The 22,209-nt window shown below is 35.6% G+C and overlaps 1 protein-coding gene across 11 annotated transcripts in view; it reads right to left on the bottom strand.

The window, feature by feature from the left end:
- Positions 1-22,209, bottom strand: part of nek10 (NIMA-related kinase 10) — a 65,985-nt gene that overhangs the window by 8,982 nt on the left and 34,794 nt on the right. For 3 of the 11 annotated variants that reach the window (XM_015357439.2, XM_015357440.2, XM_015357443.2), the window contains exons 25-37: positions 22,010-22,080; positions 19,906-20,119; positions 19,185-19,371; positions 15,825-15,905; positions 13,770-13,821; positions 12,899-12,925; positions 12,258-12,298; positions 12,010-12,165; positions 8,730-8,830; positions 7,795-7,905; positions 6,368-6,473; positions 3,941-3,993; positions 3,062-3,117 (exon numbers count right to left, since the gene is read on the bottom strand). In XM_015357439.2, the coding sequence (XP_015212925.1) occupies positions 3,062-3,117; positions 3,941-3,993; positions 6,368-6,473; positions 7,795-7,905; positions 8,730-8,830; positions 12,010-12,165; positions 12,258-12,298; positions 12,899-12,925; positions 13,770-13,821; positions 15,825-15,905; positions 19,185-19,371; positions 19,906-20,119; positions 22,010-22,080 (1,256 nt within the window). The other 8 variants (XR_001479571.2, XM_015357441.2, XM_015357447.2 and 5 more) reach the window with 8 other exon arrangements.

The following is a 22,209-nucleotide window of genomic DNA, read 5'->3' on the forward strand; positions in this document are numbered from 1 at the left end:
GCACAGCCAGATGGCATCTAGAAATTAATTAGATGTTTTGGGGTTTTTTACTCCACACTTTCATAAAGGAATTTATGTAATATGGAAGTGTATAAGAACCCTTATGTAGTGATATGCACTGACCTGGTGAGGGCAGTGGTCACAAAGCTGAAAAGTCCATCCACTTTCGGGGCTCTGAGGAGTCAGCTACCAGACAGGCAAGAGCGAAGCTGAACGTACCGCAATGAGAGGGGAGGCAAGGGGAAGCTGAGTCCATAATAAAGAGCAAATCGAAGAGACAGTTGTGAACACAAGAAGTGTCCGAGCACAGCGAAGCAAAGCAAGGAACTAAGCTAGAGCCAGGATTAACAGTGAAGTGCAGCTAGAAATGCGATAGGCTCAAGGGAAGCAAACGCAATGACTGAGCATGGGACTAATGCTGAAGCAGGACTTGAATACCTGAAGTTAATGAGATAAGTACCTATTAATTAGAAGCTGGTGGTAGTGAAAAACACCCAAATTGCTATGGGAGCGGTTGATGATTTGACCTTCATGGAGATACATCTGGTTTCCATAGCGACATGCTGATGTGAGCCTAGGTTTGCACAAGTATTACTGTACCTCCCTCCCCTTAACTGGTGACCTCTGGGAGGAAATTAAAAGAGTCTACAAGGGATGAGACACACAGTCCCTTGCAGGAACCACCAGCGTACCGCCAACGCACAAAGTATTGTAAGCTTTCCTCGACCAACCGGAGGGGACGAGGGTTGGGTTAAATCTTGCACCAGGGTGCTGGTCAGAGCAAGTTTCAGCAATGATATGTGAAAAGCCAACGGGATTCATTGTCCGAACTGGCGGTAAAGAGCATGCCAGCAGGTGACTGGTTTCACCTGTTCAGTGATCCGGGAGGGACTGATGAAGTGAGAACCCAGCTTCCTTGAGGGTACCCACAACTGGAGGTGCTTGGTTGACAACCAGACTCTTTGGCCAGGCTTCAGAGGTGGAATGGCACAGTGGTGACAAAAACGGAGCACTGCCCAGAAGGGCTGTCCTGTACGTGACACCAAACCCCTTCAAGATCCCGCACATTCCTGTCGGCAAGAATAAAGGTTTGCAGAATCTGGGGACAGCCTGAGGAGTGGAAGCTGGTTGTCATAAAGGCACTGGAAGGGGGGACATACCCGTGGAAGTGCTGCACAGGATGTTACAGGACAGTTCATCAGCTATTTGAGGAGCTGACGGTAGCTGGCCTAATGGGTTAAAGTGTGTGGCCTTGGAGAATCAATCAACCTCTGAGAGGATTATAGAGCAACCTCAAGAGTGGGGAAGACCAGTAATAAAGTATGGCAAGTTGGAGGACCACTGGTGATGAGGATTGAAAGGAGACTGGAGGTGACCTGCCATAGATGTTCTTGGGTTCTTGGCCCTGTTACAGATGGGGATGTGGCCACAAAGAACTCAATGTCGGATTTCACAGAAGTCCTGATGGATTAATTCCATTGAGTGTTGAGTGTCTGGGTGACCTGTGAGCCTGGAGCTGTAGCCCCATAACAGTACCTCTGGTCTGGCAGAGAGAGGAATGAATAGTTTGTCCAGAAGAGCTTCGGGAGGAGCCGTATTGGAGGCCAGTACTGCCAATAGTGTCTCTACCACCTCCAGTAGTGTAGCTCCTAGAATGCAGGTGGCAGGTACTGTAAAATGGGCCCTGTATCTGTGGAAACCCCAGCATGGGAATAGATGTGGGACATGGCGCTGGTCATTCCATTCTTCGACCCAGGTTGGTAGGAAACTCAGAAATCAAATCGGGAGAAGAAAAGGGCCCACCTCACCTGCCTTGTCTGTGCAGGTAACTTTTCCAAGAAAAACAGTCCTTATAAATGTAGCAGTGTAAGAAGCTGTCTTCCAGTCAAGGGTAGCACATCCCAAGTGGTTACTTTCTTCAGATTCCTGGTTTAAACATATTGAAATGGAGGCGTTGCAAGAGAAGTGTCTCATAACCACATCTTAATCTTCTCCACACCTTCCATCACTTCTCCTTTGGAACACGGGATATGAAGATGTCAGAGTCACCAAACAAGTTGAAACCTTCTTAGCTAAAGTCAAACATTTTGTTTACTTTTGATGGCTGTCGTAATGCTGTTTGTGGCGAAACGGAGGTTGCTGGGACTTGTTTTTACTACTTGGTAGTACAGGCAGAATGGGGGCAGTGCAGACATCTGACTATCCATCAAGTCATTCATCTCTTAACAGGCTCACAGGTCTGCAGCAATGCAACAGGATGATCCACGCTGATTGGAGAAGGGAAACAGCTCTCACTCACATCACCCCAAGTCTGAGCGCCTGAAAACCGGAAGAGTCGCTGTTTCTCTAGAAGCCAAGGGATTCAAATAATTTCAACCCTGCTCTCGGTGGCAAGGTCAAATTCACAACATTGGGATCCACCTGCACTCAAAACCCCCTAATGTACACTTTGTTGGTTGTAAAAACTTTTACTTCTTGAGCCACTTGGAAATCATTTACACCTTTTCCTGAATGTAAAACTCTTTAAAACAATTTCTGCACCATCTCAGCATGATTGGAACCTGGCCATGTTCATTACAGAAAATGAAAAGAAGGTTTACGATTCACTCAGAATGGTGCTAATTACTGAATGACACTGATTTCTCTTGGTCAATTATTTTAAGCCTTCCTTTCTTCCTGCTTTGATTATTTTTACAATATACAAGAACCGCAATCAGGAAGCCAGAATTCACCTTGAAATGTTGAAATATACTTTGAGGTACAGTTTAAAAACTGATTTGCCATTTTTTAAAGTTCCATGAAATGGATAAGCAATCATCATTTTCGTTTTTTCTTGTACCTCCACAATAGCTTCAAAAGAAAAAAAATATATTTTTGAATGCACTTAAATTTTCCTGCATATGCTGGAACATTTGTCCTTACTGAAATACACTACACCTGCAATAAACATGGAGCTCAATGGATTGTGGGAAACATAATTGAAATACAATGCCTCTTAAATACCTTTTCTGCATCTCTACTTTTCAGATTTTATGTTTCAAAAGGATCTACCATACTTTACCTATTTGATGTGGAACTGTAGTATCCATTCTCTTCAAGAACCTCTTCAATCATGGTCTAAAGTAGCAATTAAAAAAAATGTATATTTTTATTCTTACTAGTAAAATATTAAAGGTTTCATCTGCATTAGGAGCAAACAAGTTACTTCTAAAGCTGTTTTGTATATTCCCATATAAGGTATTTAAAATCGGGCAGAAAAATCTCTTCTCTCTTCTATAGAAAAGGTTAAATTACAAGTAAGTCGTTTGTTTCAAATCAACTTGTTCTTGCAAAGTATTAAGACAATATTTTGGGACATTACAATTAAAAAACTGTCAAGAATTCCCTGTGCACATGAAGAAAACTGGGATTTAAGAAAGTATGGCTTATTAGCTGACAAATGTAATACACTCTATACTATTGATATTGATTACGCAGCTGGAAACAAATGTCTCTGTAGCTAATGTATAACAGCATAATGGCAATACAATTATCATTTAAATACAGCAAGTGGCAAGTGACAGTGGTGTCGTTCTAATGTAAAATATAAGAATGTAGTATCCTGCTCCTGTTTACATTTTAATAGAGACCTACAATAATCAGTACAGCACCCATGCCTATTAATTGGTAAATTCCACTGATGCTAGATAATTTCAATTATTTCTAATTCATCCGGAAAGGCAAATTTCTATCCTTTCCAAAGTGTGCTATGAAGGTAAATGTTAATTTGAAGATGCTCTGATTAAAATTACAGATATTTAATTATCTCTGCTTAGGAAGCTAATTTTTGATTGATTAGCAAGATTTTTTTCTTTTTTGGGGGGAGAAGCCTCAGATTAATTCTCATGTAAATTAGACATCTGGTTTATACAGTGCAAAAAATTTGCTTTACAAGACTAACCTGCATTTGCTCATATGTCACGCCATCCTGATACTTCATATTTCCTGAGTTACCTGTGAATAGTTGAAGTTGTAGGGTAACACTCATATTTCTTTGAAGGTCAATACTCTTTTATTGAAGAGGAATATTTTATGAAACAAAATGGACTTTACTTGTAAAAAAGTCAAGAAAAAGAAGAACTTTAAGAAGAAAAGGAGAAAATAGCTTCAAAGGTCCTACATTCAATTTAATGTATTTTTATATAGCGCCTTTCACAACAAGGTTGCCCCAAGGCGGTTAACAATGCAAGTACATACAATTACAGGTATTACACACAGGGCACTCATTTTGTTTTAATGCATCTATTGTGTAAAATTTGAAACATTTAAATATGCAAAAACACAAATGCATCGCAAAGGCAGCGCAACAAAGGTGCATCGATCTTTTTTCACCATATATTGTACTATAAACTTCAGCATTGACTTGTATTACGTTTCGGCATTCTTCAGTCTTATTGATCTTAAGCTTTTAACTTATAATTGTGTTTTAGATAAGACAAATAAAATTATATTTTCAAATATTTAATCAATCATAAACATGACCATTTTGATAAAAAAAATTGGCTAAGGAAGAGAATTAAAGAAATAAATGTATAACATTTTGTATAGTTAGGTGTTTAGTACATTGATTTGTCATTTTCAGTTTTTTTCTGTATTGAAAATAACTACAGTATTTGTCTGCAGGGCATTGTACCAGAAATCTGGATTACCTGTGAGTCTGTACAAGTGATCAAAGCAAAAGATTGCAAAACAGCCATGCTACAATGAGGGTTTGTAGTGAACTGGTTAAGACAGATGTATTAGCATATTTCTGTGAAGTGCCCTTCAAATGTATTCTTATCCCCAATAACATAGGAACAAAAAACAGTCCCGGGTTACAGATAATCTTTCTTAAACAATAGACTAATAGTGGGAACTCATAGTGTCCGTTATTGCAGGAATGTCCTTTAAATCACTAATAGCATTTTTTAAGAATTAAATTAGAAATATAAATAGGATTTATACTGTATATATATGCTTTCTGGATCTTCTGACTTTTTAAATAATTGCAATCAGCACACACAATGAAAATTGTTACTGTGCCTTTTTTTACCATGAATATTCAAGCTGTTTATTTCATGTGTCATAAACATACTGCATTAAATTTGCTAGAGTACACAAAAACAGACAACACCCATTGCAAGCAGCAGACATACCCCTATTCAGGGCACCATTGATATTTCTGAATTTTATACCTATAGTATAAACCAAGGTATTACTGCATGGCGCATATTTGTCTCAAATAACTGAATTCCAGAAAAGAAGGTCACATTATCAAAACATAAGTATTCCTAAATATTAACTAAATGTCAGCAGAAACAAATCTAAAATAACGTGCTGCTTTTTTGGAAGTGCAATGGAAACATCTAGAACTATAGCATATAAAGTCAACTGAAGGTTTCTATTTTCACTGGAGAATAAAAGGAGGTAACACAAAGAGAACATCCAGTAGAAGCAGATGCATCCACATGGAGTAATGTTCATACGTTTCTCCTCTATGAAGTTCCGGGACTTTATAACACAATACAGGAGGCATGAAGTCAGTCCAATTCCTACTGTATGTAATAAATCTAATCCTTTTTTTTCTGGATTTAATTATGGATGAAAAATGACTTTGTTCTGTGTGTTGCTACTAAGATTACCATAAAACATGTTTACATGTGTTAAAAAAGAAACGCTCAATCTGTAAATCTTTCTGTCATTTGAAGTTTATTGTTGCACTTTCTTCGGGGGGTATGAATAAATTTGAAGGGCACTGTAAAAACCCACTCCAGAAAGAGACATTTCCAGAAGTAATAAACAATGTTAATACTGTGCAAGATCCTGGTGAGGCACTTGAATATTTGATTCTAGGTGATGGTAAGACATTTAAGGAGTCAAGGACATCAACAGCTAAGATTCTTTTTCTTTTCAGTCACAGTTTCATAAGGTCTGAAAAGAATGTCTGAACAGAGTCCTGACCTCTATGAAATAACAGGCATCACAATGTTTTCATGTGGTTAGAAAGAATTTGTTTAAAGCTGTTGCTCTTTCTTTGTGGACAAATGGCACCAAAGAAATCCAGAACTCTAGATGAATAAAAAAAAAGTTTCAAATGACACCAAAATAACCTTGACATCCCCATTTGCACCCTTCCATTTTCTTTTAAGACAGCTACAGTATGAAGACATTGACGTTCACAGCAATTATACATTCCGGTGTAACATCAAATTATTCTTCTCTGAAAACAGAAATTCAAGGTCTTAAACTAAAGTCAAATAACTGACATATGATGAAAGGGGTGAAGGAAATGTATTATTAATACACATATCCTTATAAATTAGACTTTGTAATGCAAATTATGCCTTACCTTGATCCTCAGGAGACACTGGGTTTCCCCCTAAGGACTGGCATAAAAATCGACATTCTGTACTAACACAGCTGGGCTCTATGAGTTCTGGAGAGCCCTGTAGGAGCTGTGAATAAAATGGACAACACAAAGGTTTATTAAGCCCAAGTTCAGACCTGACTAAGGTAGAACTGTTGTCAATCATTGCAGACGGTGAGCAAACAATTATAGTAATGCAACAACATATGGACAGAGTAATTTCCACATGCTCGTTTTGTTCCTGTAATAAATCATTCAGCAAACGAAATCCCTTCCCTTCTGTTATTCATACTCACTAAGCAATGACAGAGAGATTCGCTTTACCATGACTTTGCCTGTGTTGCTACAAATATGCAGGACAACTTTGAAAGTTTTCTGCGTGAAACTTTCAGAATAAGTTTTCTTTTTCTTCCACGTCTTCAACAAAGTTCAGCTAAAATTCCTACTCTGTATTTATAGGTTTAGAAAATTGTTATTTCTCCTTCCCATACAAATATTGTCTGTTGCTGCATTTGCATCTTTATAATCCTATTGGAGATAAAAATTTAAATCACAGAGAAAATGCTTATACTTATTATTCTAGAGAACAAAAGCAAATGATTTTCACACATTTCAGCCAAAATGAGGCATTAGCAGTGGTATTAAGTCATACTGAGTATTGAATTTCTTAGCCTTTATGTAAGCCTCACTGCACAGATCAATGCTTCTGATGACAAAGCCAATTTAATTGAATGGCCTTTCCACCACAACAGACAGGTCAGGTTTCTTCACTATTGTTTCAGAGAGCCGTGAGTCAGCGCATTTGTTTTTTAGCCATAAACATATGAACAGGTGTGCATTGGATTAATCTGTACACAAATTGTACTTGGTTTGTTCTAATTCCTTAACTTCTAAATACCTTCTAAATTTGTCCCCACATTTCCCCATCTCTGTACACAATTTGTTCTGCATGTTTATCAGTTTGTGCTCACAGTTGCTCATTCATTCACAACATTCATTAAATGAACAGCACATTGTACAGTACAATAAAGTCCTTTAATAATCTACAGTTTGTGCTTATCTTACTAATTAGAACTGTTAGTGGAATGAGCACTCTAGCCTTCTACGGCACAGTTCACATCTTCAATTCAGTTTGATTTTTTTATGATTCAAGATGGGGTATTCAAACAAATGTATCAAACAAGTAATAATAACAAACATGACCAAATAACTAAAAGTGGATTAAAATGATTTCCTTGAAATGCTTTGACATGATTAAAAATGTATTTCCGGGGGGAAGAATTTAGAAATGTTACAAAAAAAGTATTTTCTTACATTACAGTTTCTTACAGTTCTACCTCAATAAAATCATTATAGAGCAAACAGCACACCTAAAGATAAGCTTGTCATGTTGGAAATATTAAACCAACCTTCTTAATTTCTGTTTTCAAGTTACAGGGATTGCTCTGAGGATGGAAGAGGGATTTTTTGAACCTCTCAATCGCTCTTCGTTTGAAGTTGTGGTGCAAAGCAGGAGAAAGCTGAAAAGAAAGCACACCAGTACTGTGTGAGAAACGACATCTTTAATTATGCATAGAATTGCTATACTTAGCACTGGCTGTACTTCCATAATGCAGAAAACTTTAACAGTTCTTTCATGTATCTGTTTGAGTTGATCCAGTACATTTCTACATGAATCAAAACTTTTCCCCTAAAATATATATAAACAGCATGCAATGTAAATGAAAAGAGAAAGACAGATAAAATTGAAAAATTACCTGACACAGGGCACTAGAAATCTCCATTTTTATAGTTTCATTAAATTAAATGAAGATTTCAACCAAAAAAATCAAGTCTACCTTCAGTCAGAACTGACTGTAATTAGTTAAATTCTTGAAGAACTCACTGTTCAGATTTAAGAGGAAAATATAGTAATAACTGTGCATATTATAATCTTTGTTTTTATTTTTTTGTAGGCTTGAATGTAGGCTTGTTAAAAATGCACTGGGGAAAGATCTTTCCAGAAGTCACATTTGTATGATTATATACTGTATGATAGAACCTAATAAATCATAACAACAATGATTGCTCCAGATTATTAATTTGGAAGTCTTTCCTGTCATCTTAAGAAGGTCATTAATGTTTTCGTGTACATATAATGAAGACATATTGAAAAATATATGTTGTATTACTTTACAGCTAAATACCATGTCATATTAAAGAAGATAAATAGTGCCTGTATCCAGAAACAAAATAAAGATGACTTTGGATTGTGCTGTATGATTCTAAAGATGCATCCTGATGACCTTGCCAGTAACCCATAACGTAGCCAGATTTAGTGTGGTGGAGGGAGACAGATACACACCTGTGTAATGTAGATAATTTTGTGAAGCTGAATAAGAATCCTCTGGATTGGATCACTAATCTGTCTAACTTTCCTTTGTGAAACAGCAATTCCTGCTGATGCTGCAGATGAGAAAACACCATTGGTTATATAGGTACAGAAAACACAATTGCATTATAAAATATATTCTGTCACATAACAGGAAATTATCAGACACACACATCAGAGTTCACTTAAACCTTCAATTCAAGTGTTTATAGTATACGATTTAGTCAATACATAAATTATAGAAAATCTACAATGGATTTAATTATATAAATGGTATAATTAAAGTATCAAGCATTCTATAATGATCTACAATGAAAATGCAGCAGTCTATGTTTTACATAATAACTCAATGGATTTAAATACAATATTAATACTAAATAAAAGTAAAAGTTGAATAAAGAAACAAAAAGGCAAACCAAAAATACAAGATGAAAATAAAAATAAACTTGAATTCACTGTTTATTGGAATAATACAATACTAACTCAAGTTAAACAGCTTGTGTTCAATGTTTTGTTATTTCATTTGAATTAAATTGTCAAAGTGGCTTTAATTAAAAAAAGAACAATGAAAGATATAAGCATTCAATACTTGAGTATATTCTTCATCAGTGTGTTTGTTTATCAGCATTTCTGTATGTACTATACATTGTGAGGAAGATGAATTCACTACAAAACATTTTTCTCTACTGGTGCGATACTAATAGACAGACTTGTATGAATACACATAGGATTTTAGTTCTAAACATTTAGATTTGGAGTTATACTACTTACGATAAATTAAGGAATCAACAGTATTATTTTTGAAAAAAAAATGGTTTATTACATAGAGTGGCATTGTGGCACAGTAAAGGAACAAGTAAAGGCTTATTCCATGCTGAAAAGAAAATAGTCTCAACGTTTCGGCTGTGGAACCTTCAGGTGACATGGTGACGCAGTTGTTAACACTGCTGCCTTGCTATGGCCCTGATTCAATTATGGACCTGGGGTGCTATCCACTCTCGGTGGAGTTTGCATGTTCTCCCCACCTTTATGTGAGTTTTCTCTGGCTTCTGGGAGAACTGGTCCTGGTGTGAGTGCCTGTCTGTGTCTGTGTGATGGACTGGTATCCTGCCCAGGGATTATTATGTCTTGTGCCCATTGCCAATTACAGTCTCTCTGTAATCTACAAACCTGCATTGGATAAAGTGATTAGATAATGGATAGATGGTCTATGACACACAGATGTAACTTTCAGAACTCATAGCACAATTAGCGACCTAAAATGGAACAACAATTAGTATATGCAGCAGACTAATTTTGACAACAAAATTGAGGGACCGAAAGTCGCTAATGGTTTTCAGTTAGACTAATGCGAACTATTTGAAACCATGTAACTGTCATTTTTTTAAATCCTTCCATGTTCACCATAGTTGACAAATGTTGGTCTCTAAATAAGAATCAGTTGTTTCCTAGGAGTATACAGTGAACTGAATGTTGTTGAGTTATAAATGCTGAATACTGTACTGTATGCTGATATACTGTATGTTTGCAGAAGTCTGGACACCACTATTTGAGAAAAAAAACTGAAACTGTACTTTTTACATACTCTAAGTATAATATATAATTCTCCTACATTACAATATGGACAAAAGTGGACAAGCTTGTATTTCTGAAGTGTTTGAAAATACCTTTGTAAAACACAAATGTACATTAAGGTATTTTAAAGCATTGTTTATCCTGTATGATATAGAATGAAGCTGCATATAAAATTAAAGAGTGTACTTTAAAAAAAACAGGCAGGATAAAATGGGCAATAAGATGGGACTACATATCAAAAATAACATGTGAGCTAGTGAACATAAACTGGGTGCAGTTTTGAATCTACAGTATATGAGTTAAACTGAAAAACAACATTTCCAAATGTCTACAATGAGTGAGTGCTAAAGATCACCAAACTCACTGCAAACAGTTCAATGTATAATGAAATAAGGATGATAGGTACTGTAGCAAAGTAACATAGTAGTTATTGGGCGATATCAACTTCCCACACACATATAGGAATATAATGATGAGAAATGAAAACGTTGTAATTGATATGGTTGAAATGGTTGATTTGATTGCTTCTTAACCCTTTTCTAAAGGCAATGATCTTATTTCATGTAGTATTCTATTCAAAGAACCAGGATTGAATAAATGGAAAGAACCTCTGAAGAACTGTGCCCATAACATAGCAAGAGCTGATGCACAATTGTAATCTCTGAAGGCTGAATCTAAAAATGACAATTTCAGAAAAACGAACTATAAAATTGCAAAGGGTAAGAAACAATAGAAGGAAAATAATATTCTACAGACTGCATAAAAGAGGCCAAAATTCCAAAATAGATCAAAATACAAAAATTGTGGACAAAATTGTGGACAGAGAGACGGGAAAGAAAAGCAGAGGCTAAAAATAATGCCACTTTTAATAACAAATCTTTTTCTCAAAACTGTCAAAAAATGTAAATTTGAAGTACTTTGCTAGATAATATAGGATTAATAATAGAAGATAAAAAGGAATAGCAAATGTGCTAAAAGTATACTTCATACCAGCTTTTACAAAAGAATATGTCAAGTGAATGCTCCAGGATACAAAAGGAGCTCCATCAATATTGAGTAATTTTAGTAGAACTGGCAGTGAGGTATTACAGAGACTAGGACAACTTAAAACAAACAAATCAAAATCAGGACTTTAAAAGTACTTTCTGAGTTCTACGTAAGGAAATAAGGGATGCTATTACTTTATATCAGGGTATTTGAAATATTGTGAAATATTCTCACTCATTAGCAAATTGTATTTGCAGCAATTCCTAGAAAGGAGGACAAACAAAGTAACATAGAAATGAGAAACTATAGACCAAGACTTAATGCTGTTACTTGTAAATTCCAAGGAAAGACAGAACTAAACTTAGAAGAATATTTTTAAATGGCATTTTAAGGGACTGGCAACATAGATTTTTTAAACGTAAGGTCTTAACTACCTTACTAGAATTCTTTGAACATGCAAAAAGAAAACCTGATTCTTCTAAAGAGCATAGCTAATAGTAAGGGGACATCTCATACTCTGTCTTTCTATAAAACCTTCACACTTTTGCATACCTGTAATAGCATAATAAAGTTCTATCAATCATCTTAAAAGTCTAAATAGTTTGTGTCTTAAAGCATAATTATTGCTATATTATTGTTTCAATTTGCAATACATTTGAGTACCAAAAATGGCTATAATAAATGAGCCAACCTTCTGTTGTAATTCTTATTGGACTTAAGTATCTAGTACTACCGTGATGAGTGATATTATGAAATATTATTGCTGGGAGACTAGGACACTTGTGTCCTACTGTCTGCTGTCCTTCCCTGGAGGCCACTGACTTAACAGAAGCAAAGGAAAGCGGAACTAAAGAGAGAGAGAAACAAAACACTTTCAATCAAATTTTTACAAAATCTGGACAATTGACACTATTAATCAAAAAGGAGTGTGTAGATTACCTGGTCTGGGTTTGGTTATTGGCAGAGTAAAGTCTCCACATCTAAAAAGTACAAGTGTTGAAATAATCAATAGAAAAATCTTACATGAAAAGAATGCATAACAGTTTCACAACAAAGTTTGTGATTTCATCCACTTTCTACAGAACTATTATACACCTCTTATTGTAAATTTCATACCGCTCTGGATTTTATTGAACATGGTAGTAGATTTGAGATTTATTGGTGAGTACCACTTAAAAACACTTTTTAAATAAAGAGCTATAAACAAAATATATTGCCTTAACACCCAAGCATGATGTAATCAGATGCCAGATGAGTTTATCAAAGATATTGGTGCAGGTTATAAAGAAAAATAGTTACCATGCAAATATAAAATAATATTTTCATATTGAAAGAAGATATTAATACTATCTTGTTGCATGTGAACTTAACATGAAAAGGGGTGCACAGAATTTAGATTCTGGTGAGCTTTGGGTAATTTACATTTTCTTGATCAGAAAAGCCAGCTTTAATTATTTATGCTATCCATATCTCTACAAAGGGGGCGTCTCTTTACAGTGTACTGTGTATATAATCACACTCACACTCCAGATTGTCCCCAAAAGTAATGTTAGCTCTATCATTTAAATATTAATTCACACCTGGACATTTTCAGTTCACCGCTATATCTGTAACACATAACAGTAATGGTAAAGGAAAGTTACCAACAAATTGCCACAGTTTAAAAAAAGACCACCAAGAAAATCAAACATATATACTATAAATAAAGGTATATTAATATACAGGGCCTTACAAACGTATTCAGCCCCTTCCTGTGATACCCCATTTGGTGAATTAATTTTAACCCCAGTTTTAAGTCTTTAGCAGACTGAAGCAGGTTTTCCTGTACGATTTTCATGTACTTTACTATAATATTTCATCAGTCTTTACAAGCTTCTAAGTCCCTGCTGATGATAAGCAGCCACATAAATTGCTGCCACCACCATACTGCTGACTGTACTGATGCTTGATAGTACAGGTAACGTTTAATGTTGGGTAATGTGCCTGATGGTTGCACTAGACATAACATTTTGTATTTAGACAAACATGTTACAAGTTTGGCCTCACACTAGCATCTCTAAATAGTTTCCTGGTTGACTGCTACGTATTGAGGAACAGCCTGTTCTAGGCAGTTTTTGGTTAATATGACACACCTTCCACTTCTTGTCTTTACATTATTCCAGAGTTATAGCTCCTTAATCTTCACATGAATCTTTAAAAATTCAGTACCCGACTGAAAGACCTTACTGAGATACTAGTTGTATTTATTCAGAAATCATGTGAACCACAATTGTTGCACACAGAGAGAGGCCACTCAACTAATTGTGTGCATCGCTAAGGTAATTTTCTGAAGATAATATACTGTACAGTATGTACTTTCACAAGTATTCTTGTTGCTGTATTAAACAAGGGGAAAAGGAAAATAGAAAACTCACAGACAGAAACTAATTTGTGCATGTGAACAAAACTCACCCTGTATGGTATCTCTCAGTCCCTGAAGTGCTAATACTTCGCTTTATTAATTCTGTAAGCAAACAAAAGCGATTATACAATGCATGCAGGGCAAATGTGTTTAAAAACAAAAATGTTAATTCCCAAAACTCCAAAAATATCTATTTTAGTTCAGACAGGAATGAGAGAGTAGATAATGGATAAAATCTTGCTTCTATTTTAATATAATATTGTATTTTGTATTAAGTATGGTCAGTGTCAGACTTGTTTAAAGAAAAGACTATCTAGTACATTTTCTTTGATCTAATAAGATTAAACATACATGACTTCTGAGATCCAAGGCTCTTTATATGCATCCAAGCTAGTTTTAGCCTATGAATTAATAATTGTACTGGCAGGAACAATTGTGAAAAACGTATAATGTATAACGTTTTTTTTTTTTATATCAGCTAAGAACAGTTATATTACTCCTAAATTTAGCACACGCCCTCAAGAGATCAAAAAACTTTGCCTAGCTTCACTGTTTCAGTATAGCAGGCTGTTCTTTAATTGCTGAAGAAATAATCCATGCTGAGATAGGCCAGAGAGTCTGAGCAGGTCAAAATTTTGTAAATGCACAAGACATACAGTATCAACCAGTTTATATCACTTAAGAAGTCTTGGCATGTAATTGGCTATGAATCAAAAATCCCCCCAAATGGACAAATATCTGGAGGATCTATCAAACTATGTTTTTTACACTCCACAGTATTGCATGATTTTCTCCCCTAAATCAAATTCCTTCAAGGATTGCCAGCTATGAGAAATTCCGAATTTAAAGGTGCAAAATACTGCTCAGTATTCTTATGCTTTTATCCTGAAAGTCAGGTTATTCTTTATTGCATTACAAAAGCATCACAAAAACACAACAATGCACCACAAAATAGATAAAAACACATTAAGAAATGGGGAAAATGCTATTTTGTACCAGAAAATAACTGTAGATTAATCTTTTGCACAACTCAGTATATCCGAGAGCTAAAGACCAAGACTCACATCCCACGTGACTGGATTTCGATTGACTTTTAAGATATTTTTTTATTCCACTGAAAATGCTTTTGTCTAGGTTTCTCATTCGATCTTCCGTTAATTATACCTTTTGGTAAAAATGGTAAAAAAGATATAATGTGCATAATGATACAAAGACAAAGATGAGAAGACTCACAAGCTTTTGTCTGGAAACCATGATCATAGTTCACCCCAGAATCCCAGCAATCTTAACTTTTATTACCTATATTTAAAACATAGGTGTCTTACCTCATTGCATTATATCTTAAATCACTGTATCATGGCATGTTACTGGACGTTCTTATCTTCCCATCTCCATCCTTTTAGGGGTTTTATTCTCCTTAATTTAGCACAGTAAATCTATAATTTCTGATTGACTTATTTTAGCTTACATCATCTCACTCTATTTTAATGATGCAATACGTTTACTTAATACTTAAGCTGTGACTCCAGATATTTCTTTCCCTTCTGTCTATTAACCTCTGGAAATTAACCTATCTCTTGTGTTCTCTGTGCAACTTTCACATTTGCTTGGGCACTCTGGAAATTCCTATTACAAAGTGTGCAAAGCTAAGCTATTAACATAAAAATAACATTGCTTTACAGAAACAGCAACAGTAAGTTCATAACTGTTACAAAAATACAACACTTGTAACGTTTAAATGTGTAAACCTTGAGTTATTCCAAAAACTGATGCAAAACTTACATCAGCCCAACACTCTCTTTACTGCTATTTCTGTCATACAAAATACTGCATTCTTAAGTACTAGACAGCTCAAGAATAGAAGAGTAATAGCATTTATGAATGTGCTTTCCTTATATTATTATTTCAATAACTCAATTACTTCCTTGAAAAATTCTAAATACATTAGATACAGCTTGTTTTTGTTCTTTTTTCCTGTTTCAGTAAAATTGCAATTTCCTTGATTTGTATTCTTTGCCCAGGGCTGGCACTGAACTTCTGTCTACCTTAAACCTCCCTTTAGCACAGCATTAAAGCAATCGAGCCAATCAGTCTGTGGCACTTACTCAAAGCTAAATCTTTACTAGGGCTTGACGTGGAACTGTTAGAAGTATCAGATGTATCCGGGTCTTCATCAGAACCAATATCTATAATAAGCACATTATATACAGTATTTAGAAAGAAATTAAGTATACACATGTACATTCATAGACACACAAAGCATTAAAAAGGAATATACCATTCACAATTCACATTCATTATTATAAAATAAAATGTGCAGTAAACAGGTCTCTAACTATTGTTAAGATGAAAAGTAAATCTAGAATTGTGGTTATACAGTTGTTTGTTAAATTAATTACAGGCTAAAGCTGAAATGATGTTAAGAGTAGGTTCAGGGCTAGAGCTGGGGCTCTGGTTAGGTTCTACAGGTAGATTATGACTTGGGAGAAGGTTAGGGATTCAGTTGAGAATATTGCGGGGTATAAAGTCAGATCCGGATGAAAGATCAAGATGTGTGATGTTTAGAGAATAAAAACAAATAGCACAGGCCATTCCCGATACTGTATATGTCAGGGTTAGGGAACAGAAACTCATGACATAGCAAAACGACTTACAGGACATCGGGGAAATTTTCCCTATAGTATATATAGTCAGGTTGAGGACCATAACTTAGAATAAGTGTGTGTTTCACTTTTTATTTTGCTAACTAAAAAAGCCTTCCTAAATAATGAAACTTATAGCAGGATGCCTTAAAAGGGGACATTTATATCCACAAAGAATGATTATGAGATACACTTCCAACATACAGCTCAGATAGTGGTACATACCTTTTATGTACCTATAACCCATAAAAAAAACAATAATTAGAAATAGCATCACCCACTCCTTCCAAATTGTGGTCTCATCCAAACCAACAAAGTAATTTGCTGCTTCAGGGTAGATTTCTTCCACACACTGTTTATGCATTTAAAATGAGCAATCACACCTGGATCCATTGATTGGATCAACAGTGTAGTGCATAGTGATAAGAACTCAACTTTAACGTTGTGGCACAATGATTCATAATCACAACACGTGCAACAGCACTGTCTACAAGAAAAATATTTTTTTATTTTAGATTTTGATCTTCACAATATTTTTTTCATTTCTGGAATGACATAATCCAGAATCCACCTACATTGTTGGCTACTGGTGCCTTGAAAAACAACTTAAGTGTGGGGATTTCTTCATGCAAGTTCTTCAATTCATCGACAAAGCAAGTGCGAAGTGACTTATATCTAGGCAACTTATAATGGGGGCTGCCTGTACTTAAAACAGCAGTGGAGGGATTAAAGTTATAATAAAATTCAAATATCAGCTTGCTTTTTATTGGTCAAAATGACTGTGACATGCATAGGGATTCAATTGCTTTATCACCTTAATATTATCAATCCATTAATGTTGTTTCATGTTGAAAACAATTGTGTTGAGTAGGTCAATTGACATAAACCTCAGTCCACAGTCTGAGGTGAGCCTGAAACATGGGCCTTGTTGGTTCAAATTCAGTGCTGGTAGATTGCGTTCTAGGGCACAGCCAGGATAGGGGCTTTCCAGTGTCAAAGGTGGCTTGGCCTTTGTTCTATCAATCTGTGACATCCTATCCTTACCAGGGTAGTCCCAAAGGCACAAAACATCCATAAGATGTGAAGTCCAGGGGGGTATTTCACAAAGCAGGCTAGCCAGACTGAATTAACTTGATAACTGACTTCAGGTTTGCTCCAGTTTCACTACAGAAAACTCTGGTTTCAGTTACCCGCTTAAAGTCCGGTTAAACTTAAACAATCTAAGTAATTGTGCATCCACAGCACACTTTAGAAGGCAGGAGAGTGGAGCATTAAATCCATCATCCACACAAGCAAAAGAACATGTGCCTTATTTCAGTCACCATGACCTATGGGTCCAAACACGTGTTATGATGTCTGATAACTTGTGATGATGGAAACTGTAGATTATGAACTTCTAAGTCTAGGTAATACACACATTTAAAAAGTTCTTTTGAAGGAAATGATTAACAGTTTTTATTGTATCTTTTGTGTAATCACTGTTAATATGTTTTAGGCTGGAAATGATTTTATTTTAACTGTACATTTATGCTGTGAAATAATTATCTTGTTTTGTGAAACACCTATCAGAAGGTTATAATATAGGTTATTCCAACTGAAAACAAAGCATACGTGAAAAAAAATCCAACTACAAACAGGTACAACTTTTATAAACCAATCAAAATTGTAGCTGTACCGATTCACTAATAAATGCTTAGTTTATTCCCACTGTTGCTATTTACAGGTACGTTTTAGGCGCAGTTCTGCTGCAAACACTAATTATCTTGTTTTGTGAAACACCTATCAGAAGGTTATAATATAGGTTATTCCAACTGAAAACAAAGCATACGTGAAAAAAAATCCAACTACAAACAGGTACAACTTTTATAAACCAATCAAAATTGTAGCTGTACCGATTCACTAATAAATGCTTAGTTTATTCCCACTGTTGCTATTTACAGGTACGTTTTAGGCGCAGTTCTGCTGCAAACACATCACTCTTTAACTGACCTAGCACAGAATTAATCTTTAGATTTTAGTTTAATTTGCTATATAAAAAGATGTAAACTGAACTGACAACACTTGATCTCAAAAGACTGTGTGTATGTGTCTCCAGTTCCATCAGGTTATAAAATGGGAGGCTTGTAATGAGATACATAAGGAAGGTTGGAGAAGATACTTTTTATTCTAAACTATCACTGTATATACACCAGGGGTGAAATAGGTATTAAGCCTAACAAAAATTGCATATTCATTAGTTCTACAGTAGCAATATTCTATCAAAGCATCTGGTACACCATGCATTTAAGACATAGCCATTTGGAATTTCAGCTATACCAAGATATTGATCTTATTTAAAAAGACTGCTGTGCAAGACAAAAGTGGCCCTGACATTTCCAGAGGTCACAAAAAATGACTCTTTATCAGGGTCCAGTGAATCCTTCTGAACAGGCTAAGCTAGGCCAGTTCAGCTGAACCACAGTTCAGAATGAACATAGTTTTCCAGAAATCAATAATGAAAAAAAAGACTGGCTAAGCTCTGAGACTTAAAGAACCTCATCAGCTTTAGTTAATTTGGCCATTTCAAATGACAGTAAAAACACAAACTGGTAATGCCATGAACTTGTAAATACATTAAGTAACAAAAAAGGCAATGAGAAAAGAATAAGGGCTTTCAGTGTTGTAAATTTGTTTTTTAAATTTCAACCAAATAAATATCTAAATAAATACTGTTGTGCATCTGGTTCGCTTATTGCCAACTCATTTGTTCAGCTTTATTAAATCTAAAAGCAATTTACATTTGAAAGACATTCATTCGTTTGCCAATACAAAGGCTGCACATACCCTTTTCAGCACTCACTGAAACGGAATTTTCAAGTGGAAAATCACCATTGTTCGGTCTCTCCTCTCCATCTTTTCCTGTGCTGGCTTGAAAGGTGCATGATGAAGTTTCAGCTGAGTCTGATGATTCACTCTTAAAACTGGCAGATTCACTGTTAATTCTTGTGCTGCTAGATTTATCACAAACGTCCTGATGTACAAAAAACAAAGATTTATCTAAATACATATTAAACAGGTATTTCCACAATATCTTCACATTTTCTCCAAAAAGACCAGCTATCTGTCATCTTTAATCGAGTTACTCTAATAAAATGCCATGCAGATTTAGGGTGGAATTTTAAGAGCTTAGTGAGTGTTATTGAGAAATGCAGTTGAAGTGTCAAAGTGTTTTTTTCTAGTTCTAAGAGTTTAACTGACACAAGCAATCAGAATTCCCCTTCTGCTATAACTTTGTGTGTTGTCTCCACAAAGCAGATATTTCTGAGATTTGAAGTACTGGAGGTTAAAACTACACCCTGCTGAGTTTGATCTTTTCCACACTTTGACAATGTTTTAGACACCCTCAAACAATCAGGCTTATTCCTTCAAAAGAAATGTTAGATGTGCTTTTTATTGCTTTTGCTCTCTAGTTAACCTTAATTGAACAAATCTGTTAGCCAGACCACATTATAGTAGTAGCTATGTCTTGAAAGAAAAATTCTGAATATATTACAAAATATCTCACCTTTGGTAATGTTGGTGATAAGTGACAATAGCTCAGTACAGTTCTATTTGCCTCCAAGAAGTACTTCTGTGTGCGTCTCCGTTCTCTGTCTAATTTTTTCTCCAAGGTAAGCTGAGAGGTGCAAAGACCATCCATATACTTCATCATGACATCCGACATCTTGGTGCTGACCTCCACAATGTCTGGCCTGAGCTCAGCATCTGGGGTTAAACACCTGGGGAATTATTTACAACACATTTATTTCTAAACATTTTCATGTCTCAACAGTACAAGAATCCTTTTTTATTGAACATTTTATCAAATGGGGAGGTCAGAAGGTTCTGAGCCTAACACAGACTGATATATGAGATCTCCAGTCAAGAGCACCCTCAAACCAAGCCCAATGTCTCTTGATATCAAGATATCACTTACAGTGTGGACAACCTATAAATGCACACAGAAATTGTTTAAAGAACAAAATCACTAAACCTAATAGTAAACCTAATAGTGACTAAAACATGGTATGACCTGTTCTGCAAATTGTAATTCATAGTCTCAGAGTCAACAGTATGTTTCATCTCCTATATTTAAGATTGTTAATCACCAATCAGAATCCAATCATTCAATTATACACAGTACAACAACAGCAAAGCCACTGACTATCCCTAATCTCAACACACTCATTTTTCAATTAGGTATTCAGATTAACAGAAAAGTAGTCCAAACCTTCCAAAGTAGCGTAGTTTGATTATCGGTAAGACTAAGATCTAGTTTTCACTCATATTAGAGATGAACAATCATTAACATGTTGATTTATTTATTGTCAGATAGACTTGTCTGTGTATTTCTATAGATACAAGCCTATGGCAGGTAATAAACCAAGGGACCAGGCACTTCCTTGATTCAGAAATGGGCCTAGCCAACTGTGTATGCTCCCACGGTGTTCATTAACATACTATCTTTCTTCTTTATTTTCAAACACCAAGATAACAGGAGTCTTACGTCCCAGTGTGTGTTCTGTGTGTGTTTTTCTGTTATGTCCACACTGCTGACCCTTGATTGTTCTCCCTTCCCCATTGGCCAACCATCACACCACTGTTTCAATATGATGTCATCATAAATCAGCCTTCAGCCAATCAGAACTTATTTTATTCACTATATAACATGGAGGCTTTCAGGAAGAAAAGGCTTTTCGTTTGACTTTGGTCCCGTTTGGTTTTGGTTATCGATTTGCTGGTTATTGCTTCAGCTTCGTTTGTTGGTTTGTTTTGCTTTGTGTGTGTTTATTTTCGTATAGCTTTGGCTTTGTTGTTTTGTTGGTTTTACGTTCGTTTCTTTGTACTTTTGTTTGTTTGTGTGTTCATCCTTGTTTTGTCATTACCTTGCCCCAGTGTTACATGTTCAACTTTTGTGTTCTTTTGTACCCTGCTCCTGTTGATTACTCTTGTTTTCCGTTATTTGTATTCCTGGTTCACTTGTGTTTTTGTGTGAACTTTTGTATATAAGGTTAGTTTAGGTTGTTGGGTACACTTTACACACTTAGTTGATTTTGTATTAGTACACTAATTAGTACGGGTGAGTGCCATTTGTCTTGTATGGTTTTGGGTCAGTGCAGATTGGCTAGGGTGTTGAAGACGCCGAAGACCGTGTGTTTCGGGTTTTCTTTTGTAGTCAGATTAGCTTTCCCTCACTGTCCTAGCCAGCTCCATTTTTGTTTATTTTCTTTCCTTTGGCACCACTCTAGTTCCTTACTCTTGTTATCACGCTTCCTAGTCCCTTACCAAAACCCCCCCCTGCTTCCAAAATAATTATCCTAAATGTTACACCCCTTTTCCCCTAGACACTTGGGGTCGTAACAAGGAGGTTAGCAATTTAGCCACAAACTATTTCCATCAGTTTTGTATTCCTGTCAGCTTGTTATTTCTGTTTTCCTATTGTCTCTCAAAAACAAATTTGAACAACATTCTTAAGCCATTGATGAAAAGAGGATGATACTGTATATCTTGATGCACACAAGTTCAATGACAGCTATATTTAAACCATGAAACTAGTTTGTACTAAAAATCAGTGCAGCTGTATGCAGAGCCAGATGAAGTGGAACCACACAACACAGTGGCCAGATTACCATTTAATGATGTCTGTCACTTTTTCTGAAAAAACTCCCTCTGGAACTGGCTCATAAACAGCTTCAACTATCTACAAGAAAAAAAAATGATTAGCACATTTAGATTGATTGTGTAAATGTACAATGTTAAATTTAACTTTAAATTTTGTCAATTTTTTTTATCTTATAGTTCATTTTGTGATTCAATGAACATGGGAACA

This window comes from Lepisosteus oculatus, chromosome 10 (assembly GCF_040954835.1).
Source record: "Lepisosteus oculatus isolate fLepOcu1 chromosome 10, fLepOcu1.hap2, whole genome shotgun sequence".
NCBI classification, from domain to species: Eukaryota; Metazoa; Chordata; class Actinopteri; order Semionotiformes; family Lepisosteidae; genus Lepisosteus; species Lepisosteus oculatus.